This window comes from Scomber scombrus, chromosome 3 (genome assembly GCF_963691925.1).
Source record: "Scomber scombrus chromosome 3, fScoSco1.1, whole genome shotgun sequence".
Lineage (NCBI taxonomy): Eukaryota > Metazoa > Chordata > Actinopteri > Scombriformes > Scombridae > Scomber > Scomber scombrus.
The window spans coordinates 16,240,418-16,261,169 of NC_084972.1; the positions used below are offsets into that span (position 1 = coordinate 16,240,418).

Genomic DNA, 20,752 nt, shown 5'->3' on the forward strand with positions numbered 1-20,752 from the left:
TTTAACATGAAGCAACCACAGGGGAGACAAGTCTAGGCTGGCATTATCAAAATGAACAGTCCATGCAAATTGTCCAAATGGCTCTTAAGTGTACTGAGCTGTGGAAAATGTAACTTTATTAATTCAACTTAATTATTAATAAGTTACTATTGTATGCAATATAAGTCATGAGTGAAGCAGGTCCACTCTGTATTTGTATTTTCATGGTGGTTGAGCACAAAAATGTGAACATTTAGAGTGACTTGTGAAATATTCATGAAATATGTGACAAATAACAGTGAAATAAATTCATCCTTGCATGGCTCTACCCAGATTGCTGTGCAGCAAATATAAAGCCTTTTAATACTGAAAACAATAGTTTCATAAGCACAGGAGACAAAGTGGCTTAAAGGTCAGTCCTGTGGCTTATGGTACATAACGTCTAACTACAATGTCATCTCCATGTTTGAAGGTTTTTGAGAATACTGTTGTTAAAGCTCTGTTAAATAGACAGAATGATTAATGGCTGTTATGTGAATAGCTGTGTTAAGCAAGATTTTGTAAGAGCTGAATAAACACACACACACACACACGCACACACACACACAATCAGAGCAACTTGTATTTTTGTTTTGCTGGGCTCTGGAAACATTTTCCTTTCATTCCTGTACATCTTAAAATAGATTTTTAATGAATTTTAAATTATAGCACAAATGTATGATTTATTTTTTATTCTCCTTTTTCCCCCCCCTGAGCTTGACTTGAAATTATTTGCCACTAAACCTTTGAATAATTCACCTCCTACTGTTCTGGCATATCATTCAGTTCAACTGGAATTTTAAAAAGTATTCATTTCTCTTGTTGTTTTTGTGTCTTGTCAGGTTTTTAAATGTTATTTCAGTTGCATAAAAGCTAATTTATTGATTTGGAGTTTGTTGACTTCCTGCCTGTTTGACAATTAATTAAAAACCAGTTGGCCTTGCATGTAAGCATTATTCACGTTTTAATTAATAAATGAATCCCTCTTATCATATCCATTAAAAAAAATCTAAATCAAGCATAGGGAAAGCATTTTAATGATGATTATGATGGTAGTGATCACTGGAAACACTGTGACTTGTGTCCGTGAACGCATCCATGTTTTTCATCGTCGTCATAGTCATCGAGAAACATGCGTCTTATATTGTTTATCTAAATCTAAGCACGTTTCAATGCGTTTTAAAGGTTTTCCAGGTGTTGGAAGTAGTAAGGTGTATGGCTGTAGGCGGGGCCCCCGCAGTTAAATCAGTGCCAAAGAAAAAGACGCTCCGTCCGCTGATTGGCTCCCCGCTACGCTCCAATCACTGAGCTGTAGTGATTCCTCACACACTGACCGGAGCGACAGGCTCAGTTTAATGTCAAACTGAGAAAACACAAACAGGTTTTCACCTCAGAGCGGATTTACTCTTTCATTTGGGTGTTCAAGGAAATAGAGGAATACGAAAAGTCAATCTGGATTGGTTCAGTTTTCAGGTCTAAATGGACTCTCTCGGATTGAAACGACTAAGAACGTTTTTGGACGTGAAAAGGACGAATTTCTTCTTCTTTTTAGGATGGTAATATTTATTGAAAACGTCACCAGCCTGAAAATTTGAATGAGGATGACCGCGCTCATGTGGAAGGTGCAACAGGTGCTGTGCGTCCTGCTGCCTTGCGCTCTCCAACTCTGCAGCGCTCAGACAGAAAGAGGTGGGCTCACACACACGCACGCACACACGCACACACACACACACACACACACACACACACACACACACACACACACACACACACACACACACACACACACACACACACACACTGGCCAGAATCACCTATCCATATTCACTTACATTTACTTTGATATATCCATATGAACACATGGATTTGAGCAGATTACTCCAATAGGAGCTTTGATGTAGGAAAAAAAACCCTTCTACCTCACAAACCCCAGACACAGAACCTGTTCCGGACACGTAAAACTTGTTTGCTGTGAGTCATCTGCACCTCTCCCAGGACTATGTGTGCTTTACGTGTTTGTCTCAATTGTCTGACTGTTTCAGGGTTTTGTGACAGAGTGGCCCAACCTTTCACCGCAAGTTCAAAACCAGTCAGCCCAAAAGCTCCTTTAAATGGAAAAACTTACCTCTGATATGTTTACATAAATTCAGTATATAGTCAGTACCGATACAAAATTATTAAAGAGTAGGCTACTTATTAGAGAGCAGAATGGCTCCTAACAGGATATTAATAGTTATGATCAAATTATTGATGTGTTACAATGTGAGCAGCATTCTTTTGAAGCTGGTGAGATCAAGCTTATTTTCACAGTTTTTTATTATTGAGTTGGAAAATGTATCTAAAAATCTAATCAAGTGGTCTAAAATTAGAAAGAAAATAGTAGTAAATGTCCATCACAGTCTAAAACTCAAAATCCAAAACAATATTCAATTTGTTATGACCTTAGACAAAGAAAAGCAACACATTGTCACACCTGAGAAGCTGTAGCCAGGGAATGTTTCATAACTTTGATTGAAATTGATAAATTTTAAATTTTAGCCAATTAATTTTCTGTCAATAGACTAATCGATTAATCAACCAATTGTTTCAGCTCTAAAAGCAGCTAAAGGCTAACTATGACTCAAATTTGAGTAAAAAGTGTAATATTTCACTTTAAAATATTGTGGAGTACAAATAGAGGGTAGTATAGCATAGAAATACTCAGTACAAGTAAAGTTACTCCGGTACAGTACTTGAGGAAATACTGAGTTAGGTGTTGTGATTTGAATCTCAGTGAGACTCCGACCCTGCTTTCAAACGGCGCTCTGTAGATGAGCAGCACAATGTGAGCATGAGATCATCAATCTGAGGCCGTTGATGCTCACGTGACGAATCCTCAGGCATCTGAACAAAAACTACAAGCACAACAAAAAACAAATATAAAACCCTTCATCCAATGAGGAGGACCACTTGATTGATCAATAATGAATCTTACCCTGGACTTTATGTTTCATAAACGATACAGAAGTTGTTCACATTGAAGCACCTGTTTGTTACTTCTATTGGTTAAGTGCTGCAAAATTTAAAAAAATTCAACTAAATTTACAAATGGAGACACAGTTGTCAACAGGATTTTGTTGTGCAATTGTAAAAGAGGTTGCTGTTGTTTTGACGCAAGTGGATCTTTGCACTGACCTTATGAACATATCAACAGCAATTTTTATGCATACCTGGCCAGTCATAATAGAGCCACTAATGTACTTTTGTACGAGTTCAATAAGTTCAATATATGATCATTCAAGTTCACTTCTGTTTTCCTCTGTAACACTTAAATATGATTTTTTAAAAATATGTGCTGCACTTCTCTACATGAAAACACATGAAAGTGAAAATGTGCATACACACATACTGTATGTGTATATTCATAAGCACCAGAGTCACAGAAATCACACAAACATGTAACATTGTCAGTAAACAACACAGATGTGGCCAATCTGGTTGCATTTTCTGCTGCAGGCATGATTTTTATTTAAAAAATAGTCAACATGATAAAATAGTACAGTATAAAATAAGCCGTGCATGTCAGTTTCATTTCTCAGATGATGTCATGTGATATCACAAATGTTGCCGTAGTGTAAGATTTAATTAAATTAAGATTTAATCTCTTTCAGGTAAACAACAGTAGGTGGAACCATTTTAAAAAGCTTCTGAACTCTTACAAGAGTCACTTAACCAAATCAGTGATGCGTTAAAAAGCAAATATGTTGTTGCTCCTGTTGCCAAAACATGTAACATGATGTTGAGCAACTCTGTGCGTCTGCCTCAGTTTGCTCAGGCATTTAAGGGAGCTGGCCTGCACACACTGTGGGGAACAGATAAATTACTTCAGGTCATTTGTACACAACTTTCTGGCTGAGAACCAGTGAACGCACCATGAAGTAGTTCTTGCACTCTGGTGTCCGTCTTTGTGTTTTTGTGCATGTGTGTGTGTGCGCTCACTTGTGTGAGGTATGCATTAATCTCTTGCCATCCTGTGCCAAGTTTCTGTTTTCTGTTTTCAGTCATCGTCTCAACTGCTTTATTGAGCTTGTTTATCTCCTCCTCCCTCTATTCTTTTCTTTCTCTGCCTCTCTTCTTTATGAGTATTGAAACCTTGGTAACAGCCGAATGAAAATAACAGCTAAACCTGATCTTCGCTCACTTGGGCTGTGTAATGTTTTCGTCATGTGTTAGGTTACACTTTAGTCCCGAGGACAATGACACCTTTTTACAGTGAGTTCATGTACTGTACATGATAGTCAGTGATGGAGTAAGTAGGAAGGAAGACATACTGCAGTGTTTGTAAAGAGTGAGGAGACACACACAGAGTAAAGTGTCACAGAGGCTTGGCTTCGCATCTTTATGAACTACAACACTTGTTTTGCAGTCTTTTAAAATTGGTCCATTGTGTATATGCATGTGTGTTCGACATGAGTGTGTTGACTCTAAACCCTCCACCCCATTCCTTGTTTTCTCCACGATCCATCTGCCAACACTGAAAGTCCTCCTTTGACAGAGAAAACCCACTCAGCCTGTTGAGATTTTTGGCTTCCACAGCTGCAGCTTGTGCATTGTCTGTATGGCGGACATACCGTTTTCTCACATACTGTACTGTATGTGTACACACTGGTTTGTCACCCACCCCCTCCCATAGAGTGGGTTGTGCTTGTTCTGTATGCATTCTCTACATACTGTGCTTTGTGGAAGTTTCTGAAACGTCCGCGCGCAGGTATCTGTGAGTATTTCCCAACAGGCAATTCAAACAGTGTAGAGTCAACAGTTAGAGTCATCCACTGATAGCACTGAGCTGATTTCAGGGCTTAACTAAGGTGGAGTTAGATAAGATTCTTCACCCTTGAGCAGCTCATAAACTGACAGTATTTCAATTAGGTGGCTTCTTGTGAGCAAAAGTTTCTGGAGGCTTAAATCTCAAATCTCAATCTCAATGTCAAATCACTGTGACAGCAGTAAATGTTAAACAGTTCATGCCTTGTGTTCATTGAAGGGAACTCTGGTGATTTCCATAGAATTGAACTTACATAAAGTTGATAGACTTGCAGGAAATAGATTGTGTGTCAAAACTGATCCAATAGAGACCGAGATATCGCAACATTTAGTCCTTAGATGGGCCAAAAACCATTAACTCTTGATCTTACTATCAGTTCATTGACTAATTGTTGCAGCTTTGGATCCTACACATCTCTTAATGCAACTGATCCGTCTTTTGTTATGCTGCATTAATTTCAGCATTATTAATATTATATAATTAATGACTGTAATTATATGTATTTAATTCTATACAATTATAATGAGGAGTCAAATGGAAGAACATTCATGTCCGCCTTGTAGTTGTACAGCTATGATCCCTCACTAGAGGTAGAGAAAATAGTTGCAGTTGCATGTGAATACAATTTTATATTACTGATACAATCATGCAACTAGTTAGAATTTTTTTTCTTTGTATCTGGTTTAATTTGTTAACAGATATGATAACCCTGATGATATCATTAGCCCCACTCCCAAAGAAAACTGATCTTCATGTGTAAAAATCAGTGTTGTCAGCTGACCCAAATTTTAAAAAAACAAACTCATATTGTCCACTGCCCATTGGTGGTGTGGTGTAGCCATGCTGACAGTTTTGGTTTTACCTGTTTAGGTATTAAGATGTCTCCACTTCAATGAAAATGGAGGTGAATTGTGTCTGAGTTGCTCAACACATTAAAAATAACATTTGAAAAAATAAATCCCTTCCCAGAAACAAAGACCTGGTTAGTCATGATAATATACAGACCTTGCAACCCTGAGTGAGAAGTTATTTCTGGTAAGAAAGCCTCGAGTAAGATAAACAAAATTCCATTCACCTCTGCTGTATTGCGGTGGCAGTGGGACTTTTAGAGCTAGAGATGTCAAATTGAAAACAAAACTTTCTGCATGGCCATTTGCCAATTGGGGATAATTGTGTTTTTGTGATTTGATTGAACTGAGCCTTTAATAATACTTGGTACTGAGCCAGTTCCTGTGAACCCAATGTTCTCAGAAACATAACAATAAAGTGACTCTTATCAGAACTTTATGGACAGATAGGACAGGCACACATAGGCACACACACATAGGCACACACACACACACACACACACACACACACACACACACACACACACACACACACACACACACACACACACACACACACACACACACACACACACACACACACACTGTGCTGTAAGTGCTTGGAGGTTAATAATCATTAGCTTTTTTATGCCTTTGTTGATCCTGCAGTTTAGAATAGAATAGAATAGAATAGAATAGAATACAATAGAATACAATAGAATAGAATCAGATCAGGCCTCTGTGCAGGTCAGAGGAGTTCTTACACACCAAACCATTTTTATGGGTCTTGCTTAATGAACTGTGCTGTTGCCACAAAGTTGGAAGGTCGTTATTATCTGAAATTTCCTTTAAGATTTCCCTTCATTGGTGATTTCCTTCTATGAAAAACAAGCGCCTGGAAAATATACATGGACAGGGATGGGACATTCTTTTGCAGTACACAAGTTTGTGTGTGTATGTTTGTTCAAAGTATTGATATCTAAACATGGCCGTAGCTACCATTGAGGACACCGAGGTCATGTCCTCGGTATTTTTTTCTTGAAGTTTTGTTTAATTGTGAAGTGAAAATAGCCGACGAGACAATTATCCTTGCATCAACGGACCGTCATGTGACACGTACTTGAAGATTCCGCTGCCATGTCAAAACTAAAGTATCCGGCTATAGCCAGCGGTGGAGTGAAGCCTTGAAATCGCCAGAAATATGTTGTCTACATTTGTGAATTGGACATGACCCGATTTTGCAAACTGTTCATTCATTGGATGAGCCCTTTTCTCCCTTTCCCAACAGGCCGTGCTCCATTCCACATTTTAAGAACAAACAAAGAAAATAATATATTACAGTTATAATTTTTAAATATACAACCATGGAAGTTGTAGAATACTGAAATAGGAGTTGATTTAAGTTGCAAAATTGGAAATGATAAGAAAGAACCGGACCACAAGAGTGACCATGACTGAGAAATACACAGCAAGAAAGTGGTATAAATACATCATGGATTAAAGCCAATTAAAATACATTTCTTGGTCTTATTTTTGACCTCGGTATTTGACAAATCCTGGCTACGGCCTTGTATCTAAATGACATCCAGTTTCACTATCATGTTTAATTTCTCTCTTCCTCAGTTCTTCCATTTTCTCTCTGTTGCTTTTGTCCTTTCTGACATTTGAATAGCAAAGCAGCCCCCGAGTGACGCTGAATGGCTGAACTCCCACAGACCATAAACAAGGCCTTGTATATTTGTTTCATAAAAAGGACAAGCCCTGTGTACAATCCTCAGCTTGTTTCACACTCACAGTACATCCATTGATATTGAACACAGAGGCTTGTAGTAAAAGGCATAAAACACTCTTTACAAAACTTGTGCTGTTTAATGATTTAATAGAAAGATCCATGATTTTACTTGTATTGTGATATCACATAAATGTATTCAACATAAGCGAATTTAACTTTTGCCAGACTTTACTCCTTTCTTCCCACTGTACAAAGATGCTGAGACTAGTATGATAATTCACATAATACATAAGCCTGTGAAATTTGCAAAATTGTTATAACAAGTGGAATTGTGTTACTTAAAGGATAAAGATGGTGTTATTCAATGTTTTTCCCAATTTCAAAATCCCATGAAAACCAACAGTTACGCCACAAGACCACTGGTTCCTACTGACACACAAATCTTTAAAAATGGGTCAAAAATATGGGACCCCTAGTTTCATTTTTATGAAACAGTTGGTCACTGTAGTTTTTAGTAAATCTCACTCAAACAGGAGTAAACAGTGTTGGAGGCTATTTTCAGCTGCAAATGATTATACAATTTGCGCTCTATTGAGTATTACTGGCAGCAGGACTGTACATGGAATTGATTCAAAATAAATTACAATGCCCACGTTCATCATAATAAAGAAACACGTCCTTCAGCGACAATGTGGCTCATTTATGTGTGTTTAATAGTTTTTGTACAGCACTGGAGGTGTGTGGCACAGAGGAATAAAATCAGATATGGTTGACCAAAAGAAAATGACAGTATCACCAGACTTATCTTTATAGCATTCGACACAATTGTTCATGAGATACTACTTAAAAAACTGGAGAGGTATGGCATCAGAGGGGTTGCATTGGATTGGATTAAGAGCTACATTAAAAACAGGCTGCAAATTTGTGCAGATGGGTCATTACAAGTCAAAGAGTCTTAACATTACCTGTGGGGTCCCACAGGGGTCAGTCTTGGGCCCGAAGCTATTTATTTTGTACATTAATGATATTTGTAGAGTTTCAAATGTACTTAAGTTTGTTGTCTTTGCGGATGACACGAATATTTTTTTGTCCTGGGGAAGACTTGCAGCAGCTCTTGGAAGTGGTCACTGAAGAAATGTATAAATTAAAAAGTTGGTTTGATACAAATAAATTATCATTGAACCTGAACAAAACTAAATTAATGTTATTTGGACAGCGTAAAATGAATGAGGATGTTCACGTAGAAATTAATAATAGAGTTGAAAGAGTTTATGAAAACAAATTTTTGGGTGTTTTAATAGACTACAAGTTCTTCTGGAAGGCCCACATTAAGTATCTGTGTTCTAAGATGGCAAAGAGCATTGGAGTGCTGAGTAAATGTAGACACATTTTGAATCAAGCAACACTACACTCTCTGTACTGTGCACTCATATTACCATACCTAATCTATTGTGTTGAAATCTGGGGTAATACTTACAAGAGTACCTTACAAAGGATATGCACATTGCAAAAAAGAGCAGTAAGGATAATAACTCATGCGGGGTATCTTGATCATACGAATCCTCTATTTGTTAAATTACACACTTTGAAGTTTATGGACTTAGTGAAAATTAGAACAGCAATAATAATGTTTAAAGCAAGAAATAATGCACTGCCTGAAAAAATACAAAAAATGTTTCAAGATAGAGAAGGTAAATATCAACTAAGAGGAAAACTAAATTTTAAACAAACTTGTGTACGTACTGCTCTTAAAAGCATGTGCATATCAGTCTGTGGGGTAACATTGTGGAATAGTTTTGACGAAGAAATCAAACAAATCACTAACTCTACACAGTTTAAAAACAGATATAAGAAAACACTTCTTGACATGTATAAGGAATAGGGAACTCTAGACAAATCTAGATGTATTTTCTGTATGTATGTATTTCTTCTATTGTATTTGTGGATCATTGAGTGCGTTGCTTTGGTGGTATATGGGGAGTGACTGGGGAGTTAGTTTTTTTTTAGTTTTGGATGTTCTAAGAGGCTAGTTTGAGTATGCCTTGATTTTTGTTGATTGTTTTGTTGTGTTTATTTATGTTTATTTTTATTTTTTCATTGTTTTGTATTTTATTTTATTTTTTGTTGTATTTTATTTTATGATGATTTGAAGAGGGGACAGGACTAGATAAGCTTTTTGCTTCCTCCTGTTCCCTCTCGAACATTATTATTTTGTGTTCGGATATTTTATTTTGAGGGTTTTCGATGGATTTATTATTGTTCGAGATAAAACTCAACAATAAACAATAAACAATAAAATAAATGTACATTTCTTATCTAACATACTGTCAGTAAATACATTAACAGGAACTTGTTCTTTCTTTACATTTATAGTTTGTTTCGGCACCCAGAATGTTCTGAGCACAACGGGAAATTCAGAGATCCAGTACAACATGATGAAAGAGATGTACACCGGCTGTGAGATTGTTATGGGCAACCTTGAGATTACCATGATGGAGCACACAAGAGACTTCTCCTTCCTGAAGGTGAGGTGTTAAATAAATAGTGGCATCACAGAGAGCAGATTATTCCTTTCACTGAACTACAATATACAGTATGTGTCACTGCATGAATCCCTGAGAAGAACCACTGTTAACCAGTCTAGGCAAGGAGATGGATCAACTGATTTCAGTCTGCGATCCCAGAAACAGGCTTTACTGACAATCAAAGCAGATTCGCTGATGTCAGTGTCTCTGTTGTACAATGAGCTCATTTTTATGTCTCCTTCCAAGAGATTTTATGAATCAATCACTGCACTACATGTCATGGTGACTAACAGTACAAGCAAAACACACCTGTGCTGGCAGATTGTGACTCTGATAACGAATAAAATGAACAGAGGCAAAAAATAAAAAGGCAGCAGAGCTTTTTCTAAACACCTGTACTTCTAAAAAATACTCCTTCTTATAATTTGTGTATTTTTAACCCCTGCAGTCTATCAGGGAGGTGACAGGTTACATCCTGTTTGCCGTCAACGAGTTCAGCCGCCTGCCTCTGGACCACCTGCGCGTCATCAGAGGCACCACACTGTATGAAGATCAGTACGCCTTGGCTGTGATGGTCAACTATCAGAAGGATGGGCAGCATGGCCTCCAAGAGCTGGGCCTGAAAAACCTCACAGGTACTCAGGCAGTCACATTAATTAGCGTGAATTAGTGTGTTTAACTGTGGGTGGCTGGGCTGCCTGGAGCAGATAAGCGACAGGTTGGAGGTGACACTCGGTTAACTGTTGGAGCTCACACACCCACTCAGTGCAGCCACACCTTCGGAGTACCGGTAGTTGGAGAGCAGTGGTGTGTGTAGCTGCAGTGATGTGAAGCCCCAGGAATGTCTCATATGCTCAACTGCCAGTGTAACATGAGCCCTCGCACATTATCCTGAGTTTGTATATGCAGTAGTAAACAGAAAATCCCAGAGTTCAATGGGATGAGTCATGGGCCTGTTTGGGCTTGCTTTGCTAATTGTCCTTCACATTTACATGCATGTGTGCCGCCCACAGAGATACTGGAGGGAGGAGTCAAGATCATCCAGAATAAGTACCTGAGCTACGCCCCGCAGGTGAACTGGATGGACATAGTGAAGGATGGAACAGCACCTATCATGATAGAGGACAATGGGCCTAAAAGTGAGTGAAAAGTGATTATAATTACACATGTAAGCACCAATAATCTCCTATCTTTGCTTTAAAATGTAAAAATGTATCCACTGATGATAAAATTATATCTCAGAGCCTTGTAACGAAGCATGTGGAGAGGTGCCATGTTGGAGTCCTGGAAATGACACATGCCAGAGCTGTAAGTGACATCAACATCTCTTTATTTCTCATGTGTCACGTCAATCCTTAAATGGATTATGGACAGGTTCACAATTTTTCTAGTCTGTCTTAAAACAATAATTTGATACCCAAATAAACATTGAGATTGCTTTTTTTCTTGATGTAACTTACTGTTCATACTGGCCATTAGAAGATCCCTTCATAATGCACTTACAGTGTATGTGATGGGGGACAAAATCCACAGTCCTGTGCAAAAATGTATTTGAGTTTATCTGAAGCTAATATGAAGCTACAGCTGTCCAAATTAGCCATATTGTGTGGATATTCTGCAGAGTTTGAGTGTTTTTAGTGCCCAATTCCTATTTTTGTTACTTCCATCACACCTCAACAGGGAAACACTTTCCAAGGAAACATAAAAAGAGAATTTGATCCTAAAAAGACTCTTGAAGACTGTTGAAGATATCTACTTTATTTGACTAACTCAGACTGCTGAAGCCTCATATCAACTACCCATCACTTACATCGAAAGGCTTAGGGTTAGGTAGCTGACTTGAAAAAATGTGAATCTATCTTTTGACAAATTAACATACTACTCAACTTTCTTTCAGTGACAAAGAGCGTATGCGCCCCTCAGTGTAACGGCCGATGCTTTGGTAGAACACCGGGCGAATGTTGTCACATTGAGTGTGCTGGAGGCTGCACTGGAAATCTGAATACAAACTGCTTTGTGAGTCCAAGGCCTTTTTTTTAATGAGCACACAGTCACAGTCACAGACACATCACTGTAGGAAAAACAGGTGCAAATAATGAAACTAATCATGGCTGGATTCCATTTAGCTGCTTCAGTGTCAGGATCACTGTCACACTGTCATGGCTTGGGACACGTTAATGTTATTACAAACACCTGTGCTTTGCCTACAATGAGAAGCAAAAATGTCTGCCATGAAAGATAAACACAAACACAAAACAAATCTTAATGCTTACTCATCGGGCTGTTTATCTTGTTTTGCAGGCTTGCAGGAACTTCAACAACTCAGGCGCTTGCTTGCCTCAGTGTCCCCAGACTCTGATCTACAATAAGCTCACATTCAAACTTGAGCGTAACCCTAATGCAAAGTACCAGTTTGGCTCCATCTGTGTTGCCCAGTGTCCCAGTAAGTCCACATATACAGCCTGCATTACTCAGAAATAATTCACACAGACTTACAGTTGACATAGAGTTGTTGTTATCCCCATATTATCAATGCAGTTATTGTGTTTAACATTGTGACGCTCATTCAGAGTTTCTCCAAAAGCTCCTTCTGCACTTTTTCTCTCTTAATGTGATCATGTTTTGATACTGCTTGAGTCCCTTATTCCTGCAATTCTCTGTGTTTTTTTTAGCAAATTTTGTGGTGGATGGCAGCTCATGCGTGAGCAATTGTCCTCCTAATAAAATGGAGGTGGAGAAAAATGGAACAAAAATATGCAAGCCCTGTGGAGGCCTCTGCCCAAAAGGTGCGCAAAAACAGCAAACTAACTAACTCTCCCACTCTGGTCAGCAGTATTTCCTTGCAATGATGTGTATTAGGTTAAACTACTGCTCATATCTAATTGATGTTTAATTAATTGTACTTTCATTTAATCTCTTCTAACAACCTCCTTTATTTTCCTCTCAGCTTGTCTTGGCACAGGAAGTCAAAACCGACAGACTGTCGATGCTCTTAACATCGACAGTTTTATAAACTGCACTAAGATCCAGGGCAGTCTTCACTTCCTGGTGACTGGGATCAAAGGGTAATGAGACTTTCGGTTATAATAGTTGTCATTAGTTTTTATAATCACCAGAGATATCTGCTGTTTTCAGCAGGTTAATACGCATTTCCTTTTGTGCTTTTAGTTTAGTTTTTGTCTCCTTTTTTCTGTTCAAAGTGACCCATACAATGGCGTACCAGCCCTCAATCCAGAGAAACTGAAAATCTTCAACACTGTGCGGGAGATTACAGGTGTGTGTTTGCATATGTGTGTGTTGATTTTTAAACTTTCAGACACTTCACAGTGTTTGCAGTCTGGTTAAAGCCACTGAAATGCAATGTCTTCCTTTTTAGATATCCTCAGTATCCAGTCGTGGCCTGAAAACATGTCCGACCTGTCAGTCTTCTCCAACCTCCAAACAATACAAGGCAGAACACTTTACAGGTGAACAGCTGCTGTTGTTTTTCCCTTTGTGTTGAGATTGTTTTTGTTTCCCTCTGACTGAGGTCATGATGTTATCATGTTTCTGTATCTTTAACTGCATTTGAGATTCACTTGACAAAGATCTGATTTGTGTCTTGTATTTTTGTATCCCCTTGGTATAAATCCTTTTTACCACATTTAGAGGAGTGAGCTCGAGAAGGTACAGTACATATTTTAAATGACCGTCGCTCTTCGATCTTTTATGATTTTTCATTTCACAACATATTTTTCTTGGTTATTATTATAGGTTGGTGGTGTTTCTCCTTAAGGGCTTATTCAGTACTGGGACGTTGTAATTGATTTGGTGGTGGGTTCAACCCTTTCATGAGTTCACATGGTTTTCTTGTATGCTCTTTCTGATGAAAATGGACACAGAACTTGGCTGCAAAATCAGGGAGTCTCGCTGAATTTTAAACACAATCACAATACTGGCAACTATCATTTCTAACACAGCATTTATTCATTCCTTATCTCCAATTTCAGGGGCTACTCCCTGCTGGTGATGAAGATCTCTTCTTTGACCTCACTGGGGTTACGCTCTCTGCGACGGATAAACGACGGCGGTGTCTACATCACAGGAAACAAGAAGCTCTGCTACTACAACACTGTCAAGTGGGCATCCATCTTAACCAGCAGCTCCCGCCCGCAGCGCCCAAAACGCCAGAAGCACATTGATGTCAAAGAGAACCGACAGGAAACTCAGTGTGGTGAGTGAGGTTGGGTCAGTTTGAACCAGCTCCCTTGTCTGTGTCACAGTGTAGATGATGACTCAGTCCTTTTTGTTCTGTGTGTATGTGTGCAGTTTCTGAGGGTCATGTGTGTGACCCCCTGTGCTCCTCTGATGGCTGCTGGGGTCCAGGGCCAGACCAGTGTGTGTCCTGCAAGCAATACAGCAGAGGAGGAACTTGCGTGCCAGACTGCATGTTCTTAACTGGGTAAGTGTTCATAAAATAGATAATAACAATGAATAATAATATCCAACCTGTTTGCATTATATGAGTAATATTTGCTATGGCGTAGCTGCCCCTAGTCTTTCAATGTTATCTGCAATCTTTTGAAAGATTTTGAAAGAGAATGACTTTTTGCCCCTAATGCAGGGTGAGGCGGGAGTTTGCTACTGAGTCAGACGAGTGTATGCCCTGTGACTCTGAGTGTAAGGTCCAGGAGGGGAAGGAGACCTGCAAAGGCCCAGTATGCTTTTTCCCTTTTCAGTTATATCAGTAATATGAACACAACAATAAAGTTCCTCAAGCTCAACAATTGTGTCAGAATTACTGTGGGTGTGTTGCTGCCACCTAGTGGCATACTCCATATCACTGCTGACTTTTAATCATTTCTTCACTTTGCTCATTTTTGTCTGCTTTGCTTTCGTCTGTCCCTCTTTTTCTCCAGGGGGCAGATGAGTGTGTAGCATGTGCCAGTCTGCAGGATGGTCCGCACTGCGTGTCCATGTGTCCAGAGGGCGTGATGGGAGGGGAGGAGATCATCTTTAAATATGCCAACAAACAAGGCCGCTGTGAATCGTGCCACCTTAATTGTACCCAAGGGTGAGTGATGAGTACAGGTCTGTGTGAATGTACAAATATGCACGTTTTTCTGTTTTTAATTCACCCCTCTTCTGTGTAGGTGCTTGGGCCCAGGAATCAGGGACTGTGTGGGGGCTGCCCGATACATGTCTGGGTAAGTTTCTCCTCTTACTAACCCTAACCCTAACCCTATAACTTTTGACATTTGGCTTCTCTGTCAAGTGCCAGCAACGTGACATCTCTATATCCTTTTTTCTCTGTGTCACTAGACAAGCAACCACGGCCATCGTACTGGGAGTGATTGCCCTTCTATTTGCTTGTTTCTCTATTTTCGTGCTGAGTGTTCTCTACCGCCGAGGTCTTGCCATCCGGCGCAAGCGAGCTATGAGAAGATATATGGAGAGTGGGGAGGTGAGTCAGAGTCTGTAGATTGGGTGTCACAATGTTGATTTCTTCATTTGGGTTTGTGCTAACATATACTTCATGTGCCCACAGAGTTTTGAGCCTCTAGATCCTGGAGAGAAAGGGCCCAAAGTCCATGCTCGGATCCTAAAGCCCACAGACCTGCGTAAGATCAAGCTGCTGGGTAACGGAGTGTTTGGATCAGTCCATAAGGTAAAGCTGATTGTCACAGTAACCTTTACAATCCACCTTTTGCATGTTTGTTGCTTACTTAAAAATAAAGGCTCTCTGTGTTTCTCTGCTTTCTGTATTTCAGGGCATTTGGATTCCTGAAGGTGATACAGTAAAGCTTCCTGTTGCCATAAAGACGATTAACGATCGCACTGGCCGGCAGGCCTTCCACGAGCTGACAGATGTGAGAAAACATTATTTAAATGAGATCTCATCTTTTCTGTGTGAAATACACTAAATGATTGAAAGGTGGCTCTGAAAGATTTGTCGCTTTCTTCTTTGTGGAGTCAACTTGGATTCGCAGCAAGTGCAATGGATTCCTCTGGCAAACCAGAGTCACACGTGTCAAAATGAAACTCAGTGTTTTTCAACCACTCATGCTTCCTGCAAAACATGCAATACTTTCCTGTGAAAGTATTGCTTCCGATAATCTACCAAAAGTAGCATGTTTGATGATTTATTGACAAAGTAATGATGGTTTGGAACATACTGAACACACAAACAGTGGAGTAGTGAGTCCATTGTCCCTGCTTCTGAATTTAGTTGCCTTCATCCACAAAGAAGCAAACCGTAAACTCTTCAGACTTACAGGCAGTGAGTATTCAATACTCCAAATTAATTTCCAATGACATTTTCCTTTAATAATCACTGAGCATTGCTTTATCTCACTGCAGCACATGATGACAATGGGAAGCTTGGACCACATTAATGTTGTCAGGATCCTGGGTATCTGTCCCGGTGCCAGCCTGCAACTTGTCACCCAGCTCAGCAGCCAGGGCTCCCTGCTAGAACACGTCAGGAACCACAAGAACAAGCTCAATCCACAGAGGCTGCTCAACTGGTGTGTTCAAATTGCAAAGGTAAAAAACAAACAGGTTCAATGTTTTTCGTCTGTGTAATCTTTTTTTTTTTTTTTTTTTTTTCATATATGCACATTGGTGGATTTCACTGACAGGTTAAGTCTTTAAATCCTTTTTTGTTTATTTCCTGACAGGGTATGTATTACCTGGAGGAGAACAGGATGGTCCACAGGAACCTGGCCGCCAGAAATGTGCTCCTGAAGGATAATTACACTGTCCATATCTCAGACTACGGCATTGCAGACCTACTTTACCCTGATGACAAGAAATACTTTTACAATGAGGTCAAGGTGTGTATAGCCTAGAAGAAAAGATATGGTAGACAACAGATTTTCAGACACATGATCAAAGTTCATTAACAGAAGCCTTCACTTTTATCTGTACATTGTCAGAAAAGGGCCTCATCCTGCCTTTTCCTTTTAAGCATTTAAAATAAATACTTGTCCTTTTCTGTTTACCCGTTCAGACATCAATCAAGTGGATGGCCTTGGAGAGCATTTTGTTTCGCAGATACACACACCAGAGCGATGTCTGGAGCTATGGTGAGATTTAAACCACCTTACAAGTACCAATTATGCTAATATTGAGTGTTAATGTAAACAGTTGTAGTTGTAGATGTTTGAGCTACTATCACTATCAGTGCTGTTTCACACCACACTAAATCCTTCACATTCATGTAGGCGTGACAATATGGGAGATGATGTCTTATGGGGCCGAGCCATACACAACGATGCGTCCACAGGAAGTTCCTGATCTGCTGGAAAAGGGGGAGCGTTTGTCCCAGCCTCAAATTTGCACCATTGATGTTTACATGGTTATGGTCAAGTGTAAGTCTCTTCTTCTTATTCTGCCCTACAAAATAACAGCAGTAATAAACATGTAGCACAATATTTTGCATCAGAACAGCATAGAAATGAGTAGCAAACTGTGACTCTTGTCCTTCATTTCCAGGTTGGATGATTGATGAGAATGTTCGCCCAACATTCAAAGAGCTCGCCAATGAGTTCACCAGAATGGCCAGAGATCCGCCTCGCTACTTGGTGATAAAAGTAAGACACATACTATATCAGTAGCCACTCAATATGTATAGTATTTTGGAGCTTCAGTATAAGCTCACATACAATTTAATTATTCTTTATCCACCAGGAGGACTGCAGCCAACAAGACGCTGCAGATGAAGTTGCCCAGCGGAGTGCAGACCTGGATGACCTGGATGACCTGGATGACCTAAACAATGAACTGGGGGACAGGGGGGAGGAAGGGGTGGTGGATGGCATGCTTCCAGCCCCCCACTACCAGACTCAGTCCAGGAGCCTCAGTCGCCTCTCCAGGCTGGACACTCACAGAGTAGGAGACACCACTAACTGTCAACTTTGTGGATGGTTTAGTCATTCAGAGAGCAAGTCATTTTCTGTCTTGTATCTAAAAATCTCACTTCTGTCTTTACTTGTTAAGGTGGTCCTGAGTGTACCTAGCGGGGCTGAATACCTGCCTATGACGCCAGGTTTTGACAACCCAGGACAGGTAGCTAAAATTTGTTGGTTTATTTTGGTGACTGATTAGATTAAGATATCGACATCAATATTATTGTCTTGGACAATCCTACTGTGGACATTTTTCTAATATAGTGCTGTTCATATTCTCTTAGACCATGTGGCAGTCACGCTCTCGACTTAACTCTGCCCGCACTATGTCTGAGAGCTCGGAGGGATGCGGGACAGCAGTTGAACTGGAGATGATCGAGGACTTGTCTCTGGCAGGGAGCCTGAAACGAAGACGCCATCGCGAGGACAGCGCCTATGTGTCACAGAGAGATAGCATGTCTTGCGGGCCACCAGAGACACCGTCCCCAGAGATAGAGGAGGAAGACCAAAATGGATATGTGCTTCCTGGAGACAGCCCAGAGAGAGGTGATAACCAGAAAGAGGGTTAGAAAGAGAAATTACTCAATGAATTCATTAGTGGATCAATTTTGATCATTGTTTAATTATTCTAGCAATGCAAATGTGTGGAATTGATGATTTTCTTTGTCATATATACATAATAGCCCTACCCATGTTACATTTAGATGCAAATGTAACAAATGTAAGTTCAGTATAGATACATTTCTTTAAGTTAAAATGTTGTAATTTTATTTGAAAAGAAAGAAGAAAGTATACAAACATGTTGAAAAGGCTTATTATCACCTACATAATAAAAAAAAAGCTAAACTAAGAATGCTAAGTAAGATGTTATTTAAAAAAAAAAGAGAAGCTAGTGTATGCACATCCTAATATTATATCACGTGTATTGGCAAAAACAAAGCCAGAACACTGAAATAGTTTTAGTGTTATTGAATGTAGTCACATTTTACAGCAACATTATAGCAACATTTTGAGAATACATCCTCATCAGCCATTGGAAAAGATAAAACGGAATAGAAAAACTGACTCTACCTTACTTTTTTTTACATTTCAGAAACCATACTTTCCTCATCTCGAGTCACTCATGGCAGGATGAGCAAGTCTCATTCGTCAGGCCTCTTGGATGACCCAGATGATGAAAATTATGAGTACATGAACAAGCAGACGTGTGTAACACCTGTCTCACTGAGGTACAGCCGCCATCCCAAAGATAACACCCACCGGATGAAGATGAACAAGAAACAAACCTCCTCCATATCGTCACAAGTGACAGTGTGCTCCGGTGAAGTCACACCATCTGTGGAGGTCATGGGAGGACATACAAGGAACAATCACAGCTCAGATTCAGAGCAGCAGGGATCTCAAGAAGTGGAATATGAATACATGGACATCAGGGTGAGTGATAAAGAGGAAAGCTCTCCAGAACATGAACCTCTTCTCCCCCCTCCTCCTCCTCCTCCTCCTACACAAACAGGGATGGGAGGGGAGGTGGAGCATGAGGAAGAGGATGAGTATGTGGAGGCAGAGGACAGTAACTATCATTACACAAACAGACAACCAAAGCTACGACAGGCTCTTCAAGACAAGAAGGAGCTGAAGATGCAGGGAAGGGACGAGGGCGAGGCCTATGAGTACGAGGACATGGACTGCTTTGCTTCCGTGCGGCCTGGAGATGAAGTGGTGTATCAGAACATGCGAAGGCAAGTGGAAGGCGCAGTGGGGGGCTCAAAGGCACACACATCTGCGTTTGAGCCCTATGTAAAAGTGCGAGCCGGAGTTGGGGTCGGGGAACCTGCAGCTGTTGACAGATCCTTTGACAATCCAGACTACTGGCACAGCAGGATGTTCCTGAAGCCCAATGCGGTTCCCACATGAAGAACACTTTAAATTTCACAAACTCTGACTTGTATTCATGAAGGACCTGAAACAGGAAATGCAATCAAAAAGCCATGGTAAAAATGTAGCCTATGACACAGGTAAAAAAAAAAACTAAAAAAAAAAAAAAAACTTTTTCCACAGCTTTTGTCTTTTATAGGTTGAAAACACTAACTGAAACAAACAGATTACAAGCTATTTTTCTGTTTACATTTCAAAATGAACAAACCATGTCTTTGAGAACAAATGCATATGTTATGAGTTTGGGCATTTATGTTTTGAGACCTCTTTTCATGACAATATATAAAATATGTAAATGTTCTACTCAAAAAATAAAACTATTTTTAATATCTATTTTGAAGCAGCATTTTTTTTTTATTTAAAGGATAGGTCCAGTCTGTTTTAAAATAACAGTCAGGTATATGATCAATGAAAGAGGTTTTCCTCGCTATAATCATTCCTTCTGTTCATAGTGACCATTAAAAGATTCCCTTCAAATCAATGTTTTCAATGTAAGTGATCGGGGTCAAAATCCACAGTGTGCCCACACAGTCATTTTGTTCAAAACGTATTTAAAAGTTCACCTGAAGCTTATATGAGGCTTCAGCAGTCTGTGTTAGTGATATCAAGTGGATATCTGCCATCTTTACAGTCTTTTTAACATCAAATTCCCTCTTTGTCTTTCCTCGGACAGTGTTTCCCTGTTGAGCTGTGGTGGAAGTATGGTAACAAAAAGAGGGACTACTAAACTACTAAAGAAAAGACTAACATTGAAAGATATCTACTTGATTTGACTAATTGGGTGCCTGAAGTTCCGTATTTGCCTCAGATTAACTTAAATAAATACATTTTGTACAGGAGGATTGAGGATTTTGTCTCCCATCACTTTCTTGTAAATTCATTATGAAGGGGATCTGCTAATGGTCTGTATGTACTGGAAGAATGATTATGGGGGGAAAAAAACATTTCAGTGTTTATTTTGGTACCTGACTTTTATTTCAAGATAGACATGACCTTTAGAGGTCGTGCAGCCACACACACCT

At 39.6% G+C, this 20,752-nt stretch overlaps 1 protein-coding gene across 1 annotated transcript; it reads left to right on the top strand.

The window, feature by feature from the left end:
* The first annotated feature begins 1,613 nt into the window (after nucleotides 1-1,613).
* Nucleotides 1,614-19,788, top strand: erbb3a (erb-b2 receptor tyrosine kinase 3a). Its single transcript, XM_062416131.1, has 30 exons — nucleotides 1,614-1,707; nucleotides 3,680-3,682; nucleotides 9,755-9,906; nucleotides 10,355-10,541; nucleotides 10,920-11,045; nucleotides 11,149-11,214; nucleotides 11,804-11,922; nucleotides 12,208-12,349; nucleotides 12,579-12,692; nucleotides 12,854-12,971; nucleotides 13,107-13,180; nucleotides 13,283-13,373; nucleotides 13,555-13,572; nucleotides 13,896-14,119; nucleotides 14,215-14,347; nucleotides 14,510-14,603; nucleotides 14,805-14,959; nucleotides 15,039-15,092; nucleotides 15,208-15,349; nucleotides 15,434-15,553; nucleotides 15,657-15,755; nucleotides 16,246-16,431; nucleotides 16,566-16,721; nucleotides 16,898-16,973; nucleotides 17,112-17,258; nucleotides 17,383-17,480; nucleotides 17,578-17,778; nucleotides 17,887-17,958; nucleotides 18,080-18,341; nucleotides 18,889-19,788. Exons 1-30 carry the CDS (start codon nucleotides 1,614-1,616, stop codon nucleotides 19,707-19,709), a joined length of 4,344 nt encoding a protein of 1,447 aa, XP_062272115.1. The 3' UTR covers nucleotides 19,710-19,788.
* The last annotated feature ends 964 nt before the right edge of the window (nucleotides 19,789-20,752 follow it).